The following is a 21758-nucleotide window of genomic DNA, read 5'->3' as shown; positions in this document are numbered from 1 at the left end:
GAGTTAACAGATCTTGTTCATCTTGTTTCCTCACCTAACTTACACAAGGGCAGCCTCCTTCTCCTGAAGGGGCTCTTTTCTCACTCATGACCCCTCTCTTCACAGACCCCTGTCCACTATCCTTTTATCTATTATATTAATTTTCTTAGCTGGTGCATGTCCTCCTGGATTTGGCGGCGGAACTCTCGCGACACGCTGCGAGAGTTCCGGCGGAGTGAGGAGGAGACGGGCAAGAAAGTGCCGGTGGTAGCCGGCCAACCGGCGGGGGGGGGGGGGGGGGAGAGAAAAGCGGCGGTGGGGAGAGAAAAGTGGCACCGGGCAGTGGGCGGGGGGGAGAGAAAGGCGGCAGCGGGTGGGTAAGAGAAAAGCGGCGGTCGGCAGGAGGAGTGGTGGGAGAGAAAAGCCGCGGCAGGTGGACGAAAGGGAGAAAAAAACAGCCCCACTTCTTGGCTGCCCGCCAAGGCTCTGTGTGTGGGGAGGAATGGGAGGGGAAGAGGGCTGGAGAGTGCGGGGCCAGAGGGAAGGGGAAGAGAGGAGAGACTGGGGCAGGAGGAAGAGGGAGGGGGAAACAGCCGGCTCCAAAGCGCCGCAGAGATGCTCTGTGCGAGGTCAGCTAGTATATATAGATTCCTCTCCTCTACAACCAAGAACATCTTTCAACCAGTAACAGTTGCATTCCAACTGTCCTTAACCATCACAGGCTCCTCCTCCCTGTCTGCATATGGAATCCCCACTGTCCAATCTCCATGGTGCTTCTGCTTTCACAGGCTCCTCCTCCCTGTCTACATATGAAATCCCCACTGCCAAATCAGGTGCTTCTGCTTGCGAACTCTTGCAAGAACTGCCACACATGGGATTAGCCATAGGTACGCCTTAGAGAATTATATATATAGATGATTACTCATGATAAATTATTGTGAGAACTTGGTGGCATCTCAGAATATCATAAGCATACTTACATTCATTTGAGATTAGACTAACCTGATTTTAAGGTGACCCTCTCCCCAAACACTTTTCTATCTTGGTGGGTACCATAATGAACCAAAGATGCTTTTTGGTGGTCCCATAAACTTTGCTATAATCTTAAATCTCTAGTTTTCATAAGGAACAGAGATAAATTAAGAGATTGTGATGGCAATTAAGGAAGTCAGTCAAAGGAAGTAGTGTCCTTTTCTATATATACATATGGTTTTTCAGGAACTGACTCAGGCTGTTTACATGTACAGGGATAACTTTTCCAACAAAGTACATTGTATAATAAACACAGGTACACTAAATGTAGCTTGAAATTCTCCAGGAAAATTTCAACAGATTTATTTCTAGGCAGGCAAGTTTGAGCTAAAGTTAAACACCTTTTTGAGTTCCATTGAGTTAATGTGTTTAACTCTTCCACTGAAATCAGTACGACTGTAAAGATTACTGAAATTGTCATGCTGAAACAGATGGTGAAAAGGAAGAAATGTGAGTTGTGGCTGAAAAGTGTATTATATTTACTTGGATACTGTTTGCAATAAAGTTTTGTAAAGTAATGTCAGTATTGTTGACATATTGTTGTAAACTGCCCAGAGACTTGAGTTTTGGGCGATACAGAAATACACTAAATAAATTAAATAAAATATTCAAACAGACTGGGCTACATCCAGACTAATTAATCATGATTAAGCACCACTAAAATCAATGGGATAAGTTAGCTATGACTAATTAAAGTCCCATTGATTTCTATAGGATTTAATCATTACTAACTTAGTCTGGATGTTCCCCGTAATGGAGAACCATTTTGCTGTCACTTTCTAATGCCTTGTATAATGTTTCTAATATCTTCTGGAACTGGCTACATGTGAAGTGATTTCTAAAACTGGGTGCGTGCAAATCTGAACACACTTTTTACACTAGAATATTTAATAAAGAATAACCACTCAATTGATGTAGTCATGATTGGTAATGCAGATTAGAATGAACATTCCACATGCATACATGGAACTGGAGAGGAGGGGGCCTATCCCCTTTAGTATACTTTAGGCACCCCGATTGTGCATACAAAATTAAAAGAGTTAAAAGAGTGGTAATGAGTGAGTGATACAAATCTGATATTCAGTAGGCAGGGAGAGATACCAAAGTGAAGTCAAGAAAGGAATACAAGATGAGGAAACAATATTTGGGCTGGTGAGAAGATCTAATTTTGAGGGAAGCACCTGGGTTGCCAACTTATTTTAGTTGGCAACTCGGGTACCAACTAAAGTTGGTACTTTAGTTGGTACCTAGGTTGCAACTCAGGTGCCAATGCTGCTACCCAGCTGGCAACCCAAGTACCAACACTGCCCTTCTCCTCTGCTTATTTAGTGGAGAAAGGGCAGCATGTGGCATCCTGCTTTAACAGGAACCTGGCAGGAAGAAATGTAGCAAATGATCTCCATGCCAAGGAAAGCCGACATTTCCACTTATAGGCACAAGACACAGGAGTAAGGAAGCTATGATCATCCTCATCGTCACTATCTAGCAGCCCTAAGAGTACAGAACTCTAGGATGATGGAGCTATCCTAAAACCCATTCAACTCCCCAAGGGCCTGAGCAAAGCAGCAGTGGAGAGGCTGATTCCAGGCTAGAATGATCGGCTGCAACAAGAGAATAAAAGATCACTTTAGCCTTTAATAACTGGCCAGGGGAGAGAATTTTGGCAAGGGTGGAGTTGAGGAAAGCTAAGTATTTGAACTCCCTCTTCTGCACCTTGAACTCTGCCCACCTTTGCGCCTTTTCTCACTAGATTCCAGAGGAATAGCCCTGTTAAACCTATTTAGCAAACAAACGCAACCAAGAGACTTGTGACACCACAGAGACGAACACATTCTGGTCCCTTTTTACGCTGTGCCCCCGCCCTGTACTCAGATGTAGTATTATTTCCAGATTTTTCAGCTGAGTGTATGATACTTGATAGATTTCTTGAAGTAAGCTCTAGTCCACAAAAAGTTGTGCCACAACGCACGTGACGTGTTCTTCTTTAAGGTGCCACAAGACTCTATTAAGCAGCCCGTTTTGCGATCCGGAAATTTCATCGCGTCCGGCCATCAGTCTGGCCACACGAGAAGCGGAGGAAGGGCAGCGCGTGGCGGCGGCGGCGGCAGCAGCTCACCAGTAGGAGCCAAAGGAGGAGGTGAAGGGGAAGGAAGAAGCCGCGCTCGCTGCCCCGACTACGACGGCCCCCGGATTGTCCCGCGGCGCTCTCCATCGGTGCTTGACTTTCTCGGCGCGGCGTGGCCAGGAAAATCCTGCCACGAGGAATGAAGCAGATCCTGCTTCCTGGGCAAACCTCCGGCTCCCCGAAGAGAAGGAGGAGGAGGAAGGAGGAGGAGGAGGAGCCGCCCAGGCGGAGCAACAGGTGCACCGCCGGGCTGGGTCTCAGGCGCGCAAGGCTCAAGTGGACGCCTGCCCACTCCTCCTTTCTTGCGATGCCTTCCCGTGGTGTCATTTACGTTAGGAATGGCAAGGGTGGCTCCAGAGGCGGGTGGCGTGGGGGGGGGAGCAAGAGGCCCCCCCGCCCCCCTTTTCTGTTTCAGAATAAGTGGGACACAGCGGGCGCCCACTCCTAAATGCACTTTACCCCTTCTGTGCCCCCCTCATTCCCCCCGGGTGTCCCCATTTCCCACGTCTTGCCACACTGGAAGTAATAACGGTGGTGGTAGTAATAATATCTCTGAGCATATGCAGAGTTTAATATTGCTCCTCCCCCCACCCCATCACTTCTCCTCCTGGCCCAAGGATACGATATCCAGACATTATCCAAGTATCTGTGTACCAACATGAAAAGGGCGCATAGAGAGGCCGTCCTAATGGCGCAGAGGGGAATCAACCTGCCTAGAAAGCATGAGGCTGTTGTGTTTCCCAGAATATGGGAAACTCCTATATTGGGCAGTAGCGATATAGGAAGGTGTTGAAAGCCATCATCTCATACTGTGCGGGAGAAGGCAACGGTAACCCCCTCCTCTATTCTACCAAGAAAACCACAGGGCTCTGTGGTCGCCAGGAATGACACCGACGCGACAGCACCACCTTTCCTGAGTGCGGAGGAGCTAGAAAGCTCCACATATGGCTGCTAACTATAAAGAGACACCTTTTGAAGTGGCGATTATCCTTACATTTAGCAAAGAAAGAGCAACTGGTCCTATTCAACCTCCGCACAGAGCTTCCTTCCAGTGGCTGTGGCTGGTGTCTACCTTGGGTTTCTTACTGTGAGCCTTCTAGGGAAGCATTTTCTTACTCTTTTTTAACGTGAATTGCTTTGAGAATTTTCCAATGAAAAGCAATAGAATCTATTTCTGAGGTTGTGATCCTTATGGACGGAGAACCAGAGTACCTGTTGGGGACAAGGGGGAGGTACCGGCAGGCTCAGGGTGACCCACAGGTATCTCGATGTTCAGAAATTCTGAATGAAACATACCTAAGGGGCCAACACGGCCATCCCCAAACTGCCCCCATGTTAATCAATGGGACGGAATAGACGCAGGCTCAGAGTGCAGGTGGGCGGAGCTTATGGAACTGTGTGAGAAGGATTGAAGGGTTTGAACAAAAAGAGTGGGAAATTTATCAGCTTGAAGAACAAGCCCTTCTGCTTCTAAGGGGGAAAGCTATCTAACAGTTTCTACAGAGGACCGTGCTGAACCTTTGTGGCTCTCTCATCGGTGTAACCCTGTTCTGATTCTGAAGGAGAACTGAAGGAGTCTGACACGGGGCTCTTGGTGTTATGAAGTACTGCCCTCTCAAGTGCTGTTGGACAAGTTCTGAGGGAATTTCCTCACGACTCCCCAGCTTCATGGGAACACTTTGGAGGTTCAGATAATCACAGTAAGACTTAACAGAAGAAATGTGCTTTAATCCATTCTGTAACCGTTTCACAAAACTGAAGAGCACTACTTTTTTACTTTTTTTACATTTATATCCTGCTCTTCCTTAAGGGAGCCCAGAGTGGTGTACATGGTTATGTTTATCTTCACAACAACCCTATCATGTAGGTTAGGCTGAGAGATACTTGACTGGCCCAGAGTGACACAGTAAACTTCATGGCTGAATGGCGATTTGAACTCGGGTCTTCCTGGTGAAACTGAGTATCAGTGCCCCCCCACCACAAAAAAGCCAGAAAATAGAAAAAATAAAATGTGTATGTGAAGTAAGACCCAAGTTAAAGGAGGGACTCCTGTCTTTGGTACTAACTCCCCCCACCACCACCACCACCACCATGTTCAGCCACTGGCTCAGGTTATACATGGACAGCAGGGACATACTGCAACATTCTATTGAGGTCCATTCTTTTAATAACACCAACATTTTAAAGGTAAAGTGTGCCATCAGTGTCGACTCCTGGCGACCACAGAGCCCTGTGGTTGTCTTTGGTAGAATACAGGAGAGGTTTACCATTGCCATCTCCCGTGCAGTATGAGATGATGCCTTTCAGCATCTTCCTATATCACTGCTGCCCAATATAGGAGTTTCCCATAGTCTGGGAAATATACCAGAGGGGATTCAAACTAGCAACTTCTGGCTTGCTAGTCAAGTCATTTCCCCACTGAGCCATTAGGTAGTTAACACCATCCTCCCCCATTATACCCTCCCACATTTCACAAATGAAGCATGAATGCTCTTCTGTATTTAATTTTTACACCAAAAAGCACTGCCTGAGATATTCCACCTATTCTGTTTTCCCAATTAAAATGACACCCACTGAAGTTGCTATTTGCCCTATGGGGGGAAATATACAGATCCATCTAGATGCTGCCTGTTTCCCCCTGCAAATCAAGTAGTGGTTTGGAACAAACATTTAAATCAGGATAATGATTCAGGGGAAATGATTAAAGCCACTCTACTGCACCACTGCAACCCTGGTCCAAAAAGAAAGAAAGAGAGAGAGAAAGTGGGAGATCCTGTTTTGGGGAATGTCCGTACCAAGTCTAATTTGGCCCTAAGTTGCTGAACACATTGGCTGGCATTTAGACTAAATGGTCTTTCCCTTACAAAGATTTTATCAGCACTGACCTGGTTTATTAATTGTGTTGTTCTATCTGAACTGGACTTATGGCTGTATTGTGCTGCGGGCACAATCCGTGCTCATATTTTTAGCCTCATGATGTGCCTACAGCCTTATTTTTTTTAAAAAATAACCAGTGGTTCAGTTGTTCAAACATATATGGCATTTTTCATTTATCCATTCATCTTAAATTGTGTATTTTCATCATTGCCCAAATATTTGATAAAGCAAACTAGAAAATGAAGTATTAGCATAAAACTGTGTTAGTTTGAGCCCCCCCCCCCACTGTGTCCTGGGAACTTTTTCCCCATTGACAAATAGAGCTGTGAGGAAGGAGGGATGTGGATCAGAATGCCCTTCTTTGTCCACTATGGCCCGATCCACCTGATCTGGCTATTTACTGTTTAAAATAGCCCAAGTATGGAAGCACTAAGCATGTGAACATGTAGTTTGACCCTTAGGAGTGATTGCTAAGTGAGAGAATCAGCAACTAGCTTAACCCATGCAGAGAATCTCCTTCCCTCACCCCCTGCCACACCTCAGAGATCTCTCCACCCTCACCTGAGCCGTACTCCTGCTCCTACTCCTACTCCTCCATCCCGTTGCTTTCATCCACCTCACCCCTCTTGGTCGTGGCTGCAGTGATGCCGACACCTATTGGCCAAGCTGCAGCCCCCTATCCCCAGAGACCTCCCCACTCTCACCCCGCTGCTGCTCCTCCTCACAGGAGCAGCAATGGTTGACCGGGCCCTTCCTTGCTGCTGCCACTGCCATGGCCGCTCATTCTACTTAGGCCGCTGACAGGCCCGGGCCCATCCCTTGCCTGCCTCCCTTCACCAATGGCCTCGGTAGCCCCAAACAGCAGCAGTGGTTGACTGGGCTCTACCTTGTTGCTGCCGCATAGCCGCTCATTCCCCTCAGGCCACTAACAGGCTCAGGCCCATCCCTCACCCTTCCTTCTTTCTCTCTTCCCCTCTCTTCTTTCTCTCCCTCCTCCACTTGCTCTTCCCTTCTGCCTTTCTTCTCCTCCCTTCTCTCTCTCTTCCTTCCTGAGTCAACAGATCTTGTTCATCTTGTTTCCTTATCTAATTCACACAATGGTAGCCTCCTTCTTCTGAAGGGGCTCTTTCCTCCATTAAAAAAGTGTCCGTTGGGGTGTCAGTGATGTGAATTCAGTTCGTCCCTGGGTCCGCCTTAAGCCAATCAAACAGACACAGTGGGAATCAATTAGAGGCTTGGTTTAATGCTCTGCAGAAGCAGGTAGACAATGGGGCTCACGCTCCACATTGAATACAAATTGGTTATAGGTGCATCTTACATTTATACAGACAATCTGAATGATGCTGACATAGTATACGTGGCAGTAAAATGGTGGACTAAGTATCTAGTACGCATGCGAATGATTCATTGTTCATCTGGTGATCACTCCTTATTTGGTTACATCCTGTTTTATTAACTTCTCAGCAAAGAACGGTGAGAACCAAGTTTCTTTAGATACAATTTAGTGGAGAGAGATAATCATGTGAGGCCGTGTCCTTGAGCTGGGCTGGGGTTACTTTAAGTTAGAATTAGCAAACTTGGAGATGCTTTGGTATTCTATGTAAAATGGAGTTACTTTGGTTTACTCAAACACATCATCAGCATACTTACCTGCCACCCTCATATCTTCCTCAGCTGGCAGTACCCGGAAGTACCCGACGTGTGTGTGCACACTGGGAATGCATACATACACACACACACACAGAGCCAACCTTTTTCTTTATAGGAAAATCCAAATCTGTTGTGTATGCAGATAATGCCTGTTTTTGAACCTTTACTGACACTGCCCATGCTTTCGTGCGTTTCTTCATTTCCACAAGGACTAGAAATTTAAGATGAACTGATATTTTCTGAATTGCAATGCACATATGTAAAATTTGAAAACAACCAGTTATGATTATACTACATTGTTGTAATTATAATACTTATGTATGGAATTCTAACATTTAGGAATATGCTGCTAGTTTTGTCGGGGATCAAGCCAATCTTTGGAACTGCATACTTAGGTCTCGAGTTTGAGAATTCTGATTCCCAAATCTGGAATGTGGGAAGCTGATTTGCTTAAGTAAGGAAGGAAACGTACTCTGCACTTGATCGAAAGCAGCATAACTTTGCTTCACATCACAAGTTCTAGAGCTAACTAAACCTTAGCCTTATAACTGTGCTCAGTGGCTGAGCCATACTTTAAAACGAGGCTCTTCACTGAGTGTTACATAACAGATGTGTGTAACAGTTGTCCAACAATTTTTATTTATTTTTAAATGAAAAGCAACCATGACAGACTGTTTTGGAAGGGCAGAGAACAAGGGACTGCTTAATGTTTCCCCATCATTTCCATCCATTTTCCTGCTCAAAATTCCCATCCCCAAGCACGAGGAAAAGCAGTTTGTGGAGGACAAGCAAAGTTTGGGAAGGGCTCGCCACAAGAGGGCGAGCAAAGACGTGAATGATCTGCACTGCGGCTCTTCAATTTCCGTCGTGCCCAAGTGTTCAATCGGTTATCTTCCCCTTTGCCCCGGAACGAGAAAAAGATTCCTCGATCGCCGACGCCGCAGCGGCCAAAGAGGAGGGCAACGAGTTGAGCTGCCCCAGCATTTTCTTCCATATTCTCCCCATGGCGCGCTTGTCCCGAGCCCTCCTTATCTTCGGGGGGTTCGTCACTGTGGTGGGTGCGGCATTCTACCCTATTTACTTCCATCCCTTGATGCACCCGGAGAAATACAGTAAGTCTGAGCAACATTTGCGCACGCGCATTCTTCTCCCTGGCCTCCCTCGTTGTCCCCTTAGACTTGTAATCGCTAGAGTGGAGTTCAAGGCTGCTTTCTGGGTTTTATTTTTTAAAACCCGGAAATGAGAATGGTTCTTTGAGATCATTGGAGAAATACAGTATTCTGAGGTAACTCAAGCCTCTGAAACAAAAAGTGCTGGCAAGGAGAGGCGTCTCTGCTCTCCAATTTTGCGTGCATTTAAAAACACCTTTCAGCATTTGGAAACGCCGCGTGTTTGGATGCAAGTCAATGAAGCTCAAAATTCCTGCATGCAGTTGAACACGGAGATCTGGGCTGGGACGGGGAGTGAGGTAATTTTAAGGAGGCTGACTTTTGCTACAACTCCTGTATTCTACAACTTGTGTGTGTGTGAGACTTCTGCTTGGGAATCCAAGCTAAACTAGGCCCCATGTGTAACCTGCCATATTAACCATGGAGGGCAGTTAAAAACCATTGTCTGTCAGCCAGAACCCCTTCAATAATGGACTGTTAATATGAGGCAATGGATTGTATTTGCATTGAGATTTGCAGTAGAAGGACTAACACCAAGTGTTTTTTTTTTGCAAAATGCTTGCATTCTTGGGAATGCTTCCCTGGTATTCTTACCTTTTGATCATGTCCCCTCCCCACTCTTTTTTCCTTAAGAGACTGACATTTGCTACAACCTGAGAAGTGTGTTTGGATGTTGTGCCAAAACTCTCACCTCTCCCCCACCACAAGCCTTAGTCTCGCATCTAACCTGCAATGTTAACACACGACTATGTTGCATGGCTGCCTAAGCCCCTCGCTTGGGCTTATTGCCATTCTGCCTTCACCTATAGTATGAGATAATGAGCTGCATTGGAATTTGCATTAGTACTTCACCCATCTGCTGCACAGACATCTAATGGCGCAGCAGGGAAATGCTTGACTAACAAGCAGAAGGTTGCTGGTTCGAATCCCCACTGGTATTATATTGGGCAGCAGCGATATAGGAAGATGCTGAAAGGCATCATCTCAAACTGCGTGGGAGGAGGCAATGGTAAACCTCTCTTGTATTCTACCAAAAGACAACCACTGGGCTCTGTGGGCGCCAGGAGTTGAAATCGGCTTGACGGTACACTTTACCTTCACTTCTGCTGCTCATTTAAAAAAAAAAAAGATGTTGAAGGCATTAACAGTAGGGATGTGCACGGACCACGGAGGCGCGGTCCGACACCGGGTATGTGTGTGTTGCTTTAAGGGCAGCGGGGGGTTGTACTTACCCCTCCCGTGGCTTCCCCCCCCCACTCTGGCACTCCAGTTTTCAGCAAAATATTTGGGGTGGCAGCGGTACTCCCTGCTGCCCCTGCCCCCTTGTTGTTGGCAAAATGCGGAAGTAACACACGCGCATGCGCCCGCTGCTGCCAACCTGCGCATGCACCATGCACGTCACAGTGACGTGCACAACGTGTGTGGTGGGCGCATGCCCACATGTTACTTCTGTATTTTGCCAGCAACAAGGGGGCAGGGGCAACAGGGAGGACTGCGGCCGCCCTGAAGATTTTGCTAAAAACTGGAGCGCCAGAGGGGGGAAAAGCCGTGGGAGGGGTAAGTACAACCCCGCTGCTGCCCTTAAAGCAACACACACACTCTGGCGACGGTCCGCCAGACCAGCGAACTGGTTTGCAGGCCTCCAGCATGGCCTGCGAATCGGTTCATGCACATCCCTAATTAACAGCACTTCTTTTGAGGAAGACTATCCATCTGCTTCTCCTGGGCCATCACCACGGCCCCTCCACTGAGCCTGGCTGCTGGGCACAAGGGCCTTCCACTGTTCCTTCCAGTGAGATGGCTGCTAGACCAAAGGGCTGCCCACCCACCCCCTCCATTGAACCTAGCTGTTGGGTATGAGGTTGAGGACCCTGTGCACCACACAACGGCCTTCCCTTGAAGGGACAGACAGTAGAACGGTGAGAAGGTTCTCAGCTCTGTAACACCACCACCCCCTTTCCATTGCGGACACATGGAGAGAAGAGGTCAGAGGCTCAAGGACGGAGGAAGTAGTGACAGCAGCATCTACTGAGCTGCCATTTTTATTTCCAGCCCAGAAGATTCCTCCTTGCTACTGCCTCTGCCTTATCCAAAGAAGATTGGTGGTAGAAGGGTGGGGTGGAGTGAGGTGGGGGACAAGGAGGCAAGAGGTTCAGGGCACTCAGCCAGATATTAGGGGCACATGTCCCTAGTGCCCAGTGCTAGCAATGCTCATGCCTCAGTCTGAGGGATCAGTGCAAGAAGTACATGATGTTGTTCTTTGAGGCTACATTTGGGTTCTTTTGGTGGGGGCAGTTAGTGGAGAAAGATATGCTCCTGCCCAGTCACAGCTATATTACGATACTGGATTTTTTCCTATGATTCCTACAGGCAGCTCTCCCGTTTGCTCCAGGAGAGATTTTTAAATGGCTTTTCTAATATACAATTTTAATAGTTTTGACATTGTTTTAACATAGTTTTAACATTAATACATAATGGTATTAAAATACCATTTTAATAATTTTAACATTGTTTTAAAAGATTGTTTTAAGGTTTTAGATTGTTGTAACATTTTAACTTCTTGCTGTCATTTATTTTAACCAATGTTTTAATTTCTTTGTTGTCATTTATCTGTTTTAACTAATGTTTTAACTTTTCTGGTTTTGTTGTAAACCACCCAGAGGCGTAAGTTTTGGGTGGTATAAAAATATGTTTATTAATAATAATAACAACAACAACTTGGAAATTCCCTATTCATGAATAATGAGATGGGTGACTCTTGCATTTTTGTATCTCTGTGCTCCCTGCAGCTGGCTAGTCCCCATGTGACACAACTCTGTTTCCTGCACCTGTGCATTGCTCTCATCTGCAAACCTGCATCTAGTAGCCTTTGATGTATTTTTGCCACTGCTGCCACTAGACTTCAAATAAGATGTTTATACTGCCTCAGACACAGTGTGTTTCAGTTGAGCCTATTCACACATTCAGCTGCTGGTTATCGAGCATAGAATGAAGTGATGTGTATAGCATGAACCAGGCCTTGATGATTGGTGAAAGGGTGCACTGACCACACACCAGAAAGCATTGCATCTGAGGTAATATGACAGTGGTGGCTCCTTTGAATGGTGTAGCCTTTAAGTGCTCGATGTGTAAGCCAATCCAGAATGGGCATGTTATCTTTGTAGGAAAGATTCTTTCTATTGTGTACAAAGATCATGAAAGTTTTTTGCCATAGCTACTCATGCTATACTAAGATATGATGTTGGGAATCAGAATCTTTGTCACACGATGGGAGACATGTCTCCTTTCCTTCTATGGAAACACAGTTACTCCACATAACGATTGAGCAAGTCTCATGCCTGTTCTTCCCCCTCCCTGCATGGCATGTGCACCCTCCCCTCCCCAATCTATGTCATTTGGTCATGTTCTACATTTTGTCTTTGTGCAGGAACTGGCTTTGAAGTATAAAATCCATGTACATAGCCTTGCTTGAAATGTGTGCCCATGTGTAATAATGGTGTGACTCCCCCCACCCCCTCGCCCCTTCAAAATGCATGTGAGTGGAGGGAAGGCCTGAAACTCACTGGTGTGATACATGCTTCATGGGTGTAAGATTCTGTATTCAATCCATGGTATCTGAGAAAGTGCAGTTGTGCTCTAGAAATCATGCTTTAAAAAAAAAAGTTGCATAAATTGTCCAGTACTTTCTCCTATTGTGCCAGCAGAGGGAGCATCTTTGAGTTCAGTCTGATGCCAGAACTTTCCATGCACTGGCACTGTAAATATAATGTTGTTGATTCCCAGCCCCAACACACACATCATTTTGGGAGAAAGAGTCTCTCTCTCTCTCCTCATGTGCCTTTTCTGATTGGGAGGTTGGCGGCCAGCAAAAGCCATAGATCACAGTCCCTAGAATCGTGGACGATATCTTCTTTGTCTATTTCTAGCCATTCTTTCAGGTCATCCTCCATCCCTTCCTCCTCCTTCCTCTTGATCTTCTTCCTGCTAGCTTTCCTTCTGACATTAATTGTGGTATTTGATATTTTTCTCCTCTGAGGATATGTCTGCAATACTCCAGTTTGCGTCTCTTGATGGTCTGTATTATTTATGTGTGTTTGTTTTTTGAAGAACTACCTCATCTCATTTGTGATACTGGTCATTTAATCTTTCTTTAAACATTGGTTTCTTTGTTAAGTTTGTTCATTTGAAAGAGTATCAATGAAGACAAAATGAAGCCAAGAAGGAACAAGCCCGTGACAGCATAGTGACACTCAATACTCCCACTGCGCAGGTGTGCCCGGATGGACAGGCCCACCTGCTGCTGCCACTACGGGGGGGGGAGGGCTGTTCGGTTCACCCCACCCCCTGGACGTGCAAATGGCGGCAAAAATGGCTTAGATCAGCGCGGTGGGTGTGGGGCAGTGATGGGCCTCTGAGGAGGCCCCCAGAACATTTGGATGTGTCCCCCCATACAGGGCGGCAGCAGGCTTGTGGCAGGTTTTATTTGTGCGGGGGCTCACAATGGGGTGTGTGTGTGCTCTTTAGCCCTTCAGGCCTGGGCTCCAAAATGACCTAGGAGCTCCACTGCTTGCAAATAAGTCTATAAAAAAACCTCTAAGCCCCTGGCCTTCTCTTACCTGTTTATCATTTACAGACCCAAACCACCAGGTTCTGTAAAGCTTCCTTGTCTGTTTGCCTGAAGGCAATTACTTAAATTGCTACTTATAATTCTGGTTTAAAAGCTCAAGTGTAGAGCAAGTGATTGCAGTTATGGTAAAGTGCTCAACATGTTCCAGCTAGGACAACAGTTGATGCAGCTGCCCAGCTGGATTAAGAGCCGGACTAGTCCTATCTTGACAACATCTTTAGCATACTGTCTGACACAAGAACGTGACATTTTCAAATGTGGAAGTTTCTCTTTCTCTGTTAATAGACATTTTAATTCTTTTTCTTGTAGTCAGTGTTAAATTGCTATATAAAGTAACCAAGGCAATAATGGTACACAGTTGATACCATGTGGTACATAGGAACACATAGGAAGCTGCCATATACTGAGTCAGACCATTGGTCTACCTAGCTCAGTATTGTCTTCACAGACTGGCAGCGGCTTCTCCAAGGTTGCAGGCACAAATCTCTCTCAGCCCTATCTTGGAGAAGCCAGAGAGGGAACTTGAAACCTTCTGCTCTTCCCAGAGCAGCTCCATCACCTGAGGAGAATAACTTACAGTAACTCGGACATCAAGTCTCCCATTCATATGCAACCAGGGTGGAGCCTGCTTAGCTAAGGGGACAAGTCATGCTTGCTAGTTGCTACCACCAGACCACCTCTCTTCTGGTAGCCCCCCCCCCACCCCCCCAATTTAAAAATATTTTTTCAGCAGTTTCAGTTACTATGGTGTCAATATTCCCCACCTCTACCCTGGAAAAATTTAGTATTTACAATTGCCTAAACCAGTGGTTCATCACTTTGTGCCATGAGGAATAAGTTGACTTAAATAGTTAAGCATGTCTGTGAGTCCAAAGTGCTTACCTATAAAGGAGGCTGCCCAATGCATCCCTGAATGTTTTACTGCTATGCCCCTCTCTCCAATCAGTCTCCACTGGGTATAAATTATTCTACAGTGTCTCTGTGTCAAGTGTGATTGAATAATTCAACCTCTCTGAATGCAAGGCAGAATTACCTGCCTTCAGAGAAAACACACCCAGGACAGTGATTCATGCAGCAACATGGGGATCAGCTCCTCTTGAGAGGAGTAATTTTTGCCCTTTAAACTCAAAATAATTACTTTCAGATGAAATATATCTCCAGTTCTGATTCAGAAAGTATGCCAAAGGTCTTGGAAACTCTGGCCTAAACCAGTTTTCCTGGGATATTGTGGGCCCTGTGTTTCACAATTCATAGTCCACTGTTTTGAAATAACTTGCATTCTTTTCAAATAGTATATTCTATTTGATTGCTTTCCAGGACAACATTGCATATTTCTTTCTGCCAAGTAAGCTGTTGGGATGATTGTATGTTTTGACCAGGCTGGCATTCAGTATTTTCCATCTGTTACTATAATATAATTACCTATAATTAGCCATATATTTGAGATCAGATGTGTTGGCCTATGAGACAAATGTGCTTCCTTACCTACTTGAGTGTTTTGTCTTTTATCAGAGAAGGAGCAAGCAGTAAATCGAGCTGGTATTATCCAAGAAGATATTCAGCCACCAGGTATGTCTCCAAATGCTAATTTGATGGCTGTGTGTATGAATTGTGTGATACAGTCTGATTTTAAAGAGGTTTACACATAAATATATTCATTTAGAATTGCATCCCAAAAACTCTATGGTATGTTTCCCAGGATGCTTCTAAAATAATTACTTAACCAACTATAAGGTAGAACTAGTTCCTACAAGATTTTCTTGGATGTAGATATGATTGCTCGAGCACAAAAAATGTGCATTGTAGCTCCAATATAAAGGGCATCTGTATGTGAGTGACAGAGATTTGCCATTGCTTGTGAGTATTTTAAAAGAGGAACAAAGCTAACCACACAAATGCCCATCATGCTTGATCCAGGGTGCACATGCCTGGATAGTCATATGAAAGTAGAAGAGATTCTGTAAGAACAGGCCTTTTTGTCTCTCTGAAGAACTGTCTACTGGATTTTATTGTTCTCATGTAGTCCCAGAGTGTAATACTTTTTATTAGGGCCAATTACAATGTCACAAAATGATGAGCAAGCTTTTGAGTTCCCCAGAATTCTTCTTCAGGTTGAATGTTGCACAAAAGCTGGTCATAAGGGGAAACCCCTCAAATCTGCAGTTTGACCTGCATTTAAAATTTAATTTAAGACTCTTTTTGAAGCAAAATAGATTTCAGGTCACACTAAGGGCTATTACTGTGCTGTTCCACCATATTTTGAAAATATGGCAGCATTTATTGGCTGTCTCCAGCATTAAGCAGGCTTTTCCATCATGCTCAGCCTTTTATTTCTGTCACCTCCCCTTCCCTTCCCCTTTTATTTTTTGGCTTGACATCTAGCCTGAAGAAGAGTTCTCGAGAGCTTGAAAGCTTGCTCAATACTTTGGGACATTTTCGTTGGTTCCAATAAAGGTATTCCTCTATTTTGGCTTTTAGACTTTTCTGCTAGATCGACATGGCAATATTTTGGTTGCTTTCATATAGTTCAGCCAATAATTAAGTTGACTGCAATTAACACTTCAATCAACTTGTTAATAAACTAATAATTTTAGAATTAATAAAATACAGTAATATTATCCAGCTTGTTTTTTCAGATATCTGATACTAAAGCAAAGGGCTGTGCATATAGTCCATGCATGGAAGGTTAAACACAAGCTACTATTTAGAGAATCAGGGTATTGAATTCCTTAAATGCCATACAAGTATAGCAACCCACTTTTGTTTGTTTGTTAGCTGATCTCTGAAGTTAGTTATGACCCACAAACAAACACCACAAACTCCAGGAAATCTCTTCTATAAAGCAAGCATTTGGAAACCAGGGATATTTTTTCAAGAGTTCCTGATCCTTGAATATCTCTCATCATTACATTTATACAGCAATTTGTTTACTTAAAACCTGCTTTCCCCCGGCATTCAGGCATTCTGTATACTCTTGCTTGAAGAGCCGGTTTTTCACCTATACATCTGGCTATTATATTGTGTATGACAATTGCACTAATTTCAAAAAGCTTAGCAAATCCCAAGTCTTCTATCCATGGTTGAACACATTTGTTGGAGTTATGGGCAAAAGATGCAGCTGTGCTAACTAACAACAACAACAACAACCCCACAGTTGTACAGCAGTTTGCAGAGCTGACCCATAAAAGCAAGTCTGGTTCTCTCCTACTTTGCTGGGTTGCATCTAAGCTGCTGCTGGAAAAAGCAGGTTTGCAGCCCTGTGTGGGGCCCTTGGCACAAAAGAGCTGCTGGATGCTCCCAAGGGAGGCACAGATAGCTTTGCTTTGGAGTGTATGAGATGGCCATGAAGTTCTGCAATGGCAACCTGATGATGAGGACTAGATTAGTTCCTGTGTGTAGTAGGAGAACTACATATGCTTTATCATGAGACCCACCACCCATTGAGGTCAACTGGAGAAGTTCATCTGTAGTTGTCACTGGCTCGTCCAGTGGCTACAAAGGGACAGGCCTTCTCCGTTGCTGCCCCGGGGCTGTGGAATGCACTCCCTGTTGAACTAAGAGCCTCCTCATCTCTGACAACATTTAAGAAGGCAGTTAAGATACATTTGTTTACCCAGGCTTTTAATTAGACTCAGTTTTTAACATTGCATTAAATGTTAAATTATTTTAATGTTCTAACATTTTTGTTTTCATTTGTACTGTTTTATGGTAAACCTCCCAGAGACATAATTTTTGGGTGGTATATAAATAAGTATTCTGTCCCGCATGTGGGGACCAGGAGGATTGCACCTCAGGTTATAAATGTTTATAAATCAGGTTATATCCCTCTTTGTGCCCAATACTTGTCAGATTGTTCAAAATATCTGAAATCCTCATGTATTCAGAACATCATTCAGAAATATAGACTGCACATGTACTTTGTATGAAAGGGGGTGATGTGATAATTTGAACATTTCATTCACCTTTTAAAATGAGTGTTTAGGTTTTGTATTTTGTTTATCTACAGGATTAAAAGTGTGGTCTGATCCATTTGGAAGAAAATAAAGACCTCTCTGGGCTGTGAATTTGAGGATGAATTATGTGCCTTATTCCATGAACTGATGCTCCAGGTTCTTTGTCAACCAAGATTTTTCAGAAAAGGGACTTGGTATATTGAGTTGTTCTGTGGCATTAGTTTATTCAAAGAGCTTTAGCAACTGCTGACTTCCAAGGATTAAAGCTAACTTTGACTCCAATGATCCACTAGTAGTGAAACAAAGCTGCACTGGATGTCCTCTGGGAAGTAAATGGAATCCTTGACTGAGGGAAGGGTAGGGCTTTGAATATAGATTGGGCATGCCCAGAATAAATTACACAGTTGATGTTTCTATAAATGCATTGAATAGCAAAACATCTGCAAAATATACAGTACTCTGTACTAAGAATTCAGAAAGTAATGTCTTTGTATATTGGTAGATCATGCATTCAGACAGGATGTAGAGTTCCACAATTTATCTGTTTTGTAACTGAAAGCAGAACAGATCAAACTAATATGAATCTGTCTGTGACACAAAAATGGTTTATTTGAAAGTAAGTCCTTTTAAAATTGTTGGAGTTTCCTTCAACAACTACAGTCCAGTGGCCAACATTCTGTGTTACATAATGCAGGTGGTGCCAATCCATCTGTGCTGCTGAGGGCTTCCAGTGAAGCACCTATGGTGTGGTACTTTTGCACAAGAGCACAAGTACTTTGATTAGTGCACCCGCACTAAGGAGCATCAATTAGATTGGAAACACATTGCTTGATCATCAGCGTGTTTCTTTCTGGTACAATAAATGCTTCCCGACTGCAGATGCGCAGAGTCAGCCAGCACTTAATTGTGAACCTGCAGCCGTGCATTGGCACCATCCTTGTGAAGCTGCAGTGAATGTTAGCCACTGTGATGTAAGACTTTGAAAGGGAGAAGGTTTTTCCACAGTAGAAAGGCATATCTTTATTCACTTTTTTTTCCTTGAGGGGGGATCTGAAGTTAGTTTTAAACTAACTTCATTGCCAACAACTCTTGTGTAGAAACAAACTACCATTTTCGGTTTAGTCTTGTGGGATGAATGTAATTTTCATTTTGCGAGAAGCTAGGTTTTGAAAGAACATATTCCAATATGCAAACTCACTGCTTACAAATAAAGATTTGAATGCACAGGCTTTACTTCTATTTAGTGTACAAATCTCTTGTCTGATTTTACATCTTTTTGTCTTGACTTGGATTTGAAGATTTTTGTTCCTGGATTTGATTTTTTTTTTAAAGATGCTTTTATTAGTGTTATATATAGAAACAGAAAGGTTACATCTCTGAGAATCCAACAAAACGAGTTAACATACAAGGTCTTATCCATCAGAACCAAGACATAAGAAAAATACATTAGTATTAATAGAAAATCTTTAACTGGGTATCAGAAGCTATCAATAAAAGAATCTTGAACCATAACCCTAGAGAAAAACAAAAGACAAAAAAGCCTGCCCCAACCTAGTTGATCATCTTTCTATCAGGCACTCTTAAGGAGGAGAGAACCGATCCAACTATGACATACAAAATAGAAATAATGCAAGTAATTCGAGCGCAGAGACAGACATCCCCAATATTCTGTGGTGTCAACTCCACACACCAGGCTAAAAAACTATAGTTAAATTTTAGTGATTAAATTCTGTATTCTATAAAGAAGAGAATATAAGTTCCCTCGCTGTCGTGCGTCTGAATTGAAACCTGTATAAATAATAATAAGAAAAGATATTTGTTTGAGAACTTTCATTAAGTTAACTAAATCTTGTAATATATATAATTAATAAAGTATGTTTTATTATGTATTACTCTCCAGTAAGTAAAAGGAAGATTCTGAAAGATCTTGGATCCTTTAGTCTTTTCTGTCCCAGCTGCATTAAATGAAAAACTTAGTGTAATATCTTATATATTGAGCTGATGGACTGAAAAAATCTAAAATGATCAAAGGACATCCATGTTTCTAGCAAAACCAAAAAATGAATTCAGAGAATTATAAAGTCCTTGTTCGATTCGACCAGATAATAGGTTTACAACAAAAACCTCACCAGCAAACTTCACCAGCAAAATTCTATGCAGTTCTCTTCCAGTAGAGTTTCAATATTATGAATGACAGATGAGAATAAATAAAATTGATGAATTCGATCCTACTAGTGAGAGCTCAACATACTGTTTATATTATTATAATTTCAATACAATAAGGAAAGATCTCTCAGGCAAGACATAAAATGATCATGCATGTCTCTGTGCCCAAGTCACACCCTGGGTCACACCAATCCCTTCATACTGGTTCTCTCTTCCAAAGACAATTCAACTACCTCCTAAAAAATCCATGGAAAGTTAAAAAATAATAATAATAACAGCAATACTGAGAAAATGTCTATAGGCTAGACTTTATCCCTAATCGTCAGAGAAAGTAAAACTTAAAACTCTTGTAGAACACTCCCCCTACTGGATAACTCAGTATGCAAAACTATTTCAAACAAGATTATTCATTGGAGAAGAACATAAGAAAAAGTTATTCTGCCATAACAAAAGTAGTATGTGTATTGTAAATACAAGGCCACATGTTCAAATATGTAAAAATCCCATCTTGTTACAGACTGGTATTCAAGAACTGTAATAAAATAATTAGCAAAGATTAGCTAGACCTTTAATAGTCCCCATCCTCATGTAATGTTCCTGGATTTGAAGCACTCTGGCTTAGATCTGAAGATTCACAGATGGCCATGATATTCATAGACCATAACTGTTGTGATGAACAGACACCCTGATGGATCAAGATAAATAATACTACAGGTGAAACTCGGAAAATTAGAATATCGTGCAAAAGTCCATTAATTTCAGTAATGCAAATTAAAAGGTGAAACTGATATATGAGACAGACGCATTACATGCAAAGCGACGTAAGTCAAGCCTTAATTTGTTATAATTGTGATGATCATGGCGTACAGCTCATGAAAACCCCAAATCCACAATCTCAGAAAATTAGAATATTACATGGAACCAAGAAGACAAGGATTGAAGAATAGAACAATATCGGACCTCTGAAAACTATAAGCATGCATATGTATTCAGTACTTGGTTTGGGCCCCTTTTGCAGCAATTACTGCCTCAATGCGGCATGGCATGGATGCTCTCAGCCTGTGGCACTGATGAGGTATTATGGAAGACCAGGATGCTTCATTAGCGGCCTTCAGCAATTCTGCATTGTTTGGTCTCATGTCTCTCATCCTTCTCTTGGCAATGCCCCATAGATTCTCTATGGGGTCAGTTTGCTGGCCAATCAAGCACAGTACACTGTATACTTTTCAGAGGTCCGATATTGTTCTATTCTTCAATCCTTGTCATCTTGGTTCCATGTAATATTCTAATTTTCTGAGATTTGGATTTGGGGTTTTCATGAGCTGTATGCCATGATCATCACAATTATAACAAATTAAGGCTTGACTTATCTCGCTTTGCATGTAATGCGTCTGTCTCATATATCAGTTTCACCTTTTAATTTGCATTACTGAAATTAATGGACTTTTGCACGATATTCTAATTTTCCGAGTTTCACCTGTATATATCTGTGATGGTATTATTGTTTTGTCCATATTTAATATTTTGTTTTTTGTTAGTTGCCCCAAGAAGCACTCCTGCTGAAGGCTGGGATAAAAGTCACCTCAATAAACAAAATAATTCGGCTTGGGAAGGTGGACATAGTCAGAAAATGGCAGCTTGTACAACAGTTTATATTAACAGAATAAGGGATTTTAATATCAACCCTCCCTGAATACCTGGAGAATTCAGGACAGGTGGGAAGCAAGAGGTGCTGCTTTGTGGGAGAAGAAACTATAGAGATATAAATGGGAGACAAAGTAAAAGCAGCCCTGTTCACTCGATGAAAGAGAGGCTGAAAATGGTGCAGCCACCACCATTCAACCATCTCATCATATCTGCAGTATAGCACTAGCAATAGCACTTACATTTATATACCGCTCTATAGCCGAAGCTCTCTAAGCAGTTTACAATGATTTAGCATATTGCCCCCAACATTCTGGGTACTCATTTTACCGACCTCGGAAGGATGGAAGGCTGAGTCAACCTTGGTATTGGCTGGAAGGAAGCCCCAAGTTTCTGGATAACTACTTCAGATAAGGCTCGGGGCCACCATGAGCTCCTGAACTATTTACACTCAAGTCAAATAAGACATTAAATGGGGAGAACCTCAATTTCTTACTGCTTGAAAACATTCCCCACACCTTAGTTTAATGTTAGCA

General features: G+C 43.2%; 1 protein-coding gene across 1 annotated transcript; it reads left to right on the top strand.

Annotated features, from left to right (window-relative positions):
- Nucleotides 1–8541: 8541 nt before the first annotated feature.
- Nucleotides 8542–18651, top strand: SMIM20 (small integral membrane protein 20). The gene is made up of 3 exons (XM_053258440.1): nt 8542–8775; nt 14972–15028; nt 17466–18651. Exons 1-3 carry the CDS (start codon nt 8667–8669, stop codon nt 17501–17503), a joined length of 204 nt encoding a protein of 67 aa, XP_053114415.1. The 5' UTR covers nt 8542–8666; the 3' UTR covers nt 17504–18651.
- Nucleotides 18652–21758: the final 3107 nt, after the last annotated feature.

Source organism: Hemicordylus capensis, chromosome 5, assembly GCF_027244095.1.
Source record: "Hemicordylus capensis ecotype Gifberg chromosome 5, rHemCap1.1.pri, whole genome shotgun sequence".
Classification (NCBI taxonomy): domain Eukaryota; kingdom Metazoa; phylum Chordata; class Lepidosauria; order Squamata; family Cordylidae; genus Hemicordylus; species Hemicordylus capensis.
This window is presented reverse-complemented; position numbering and strand designations above follow the sequence as displayed.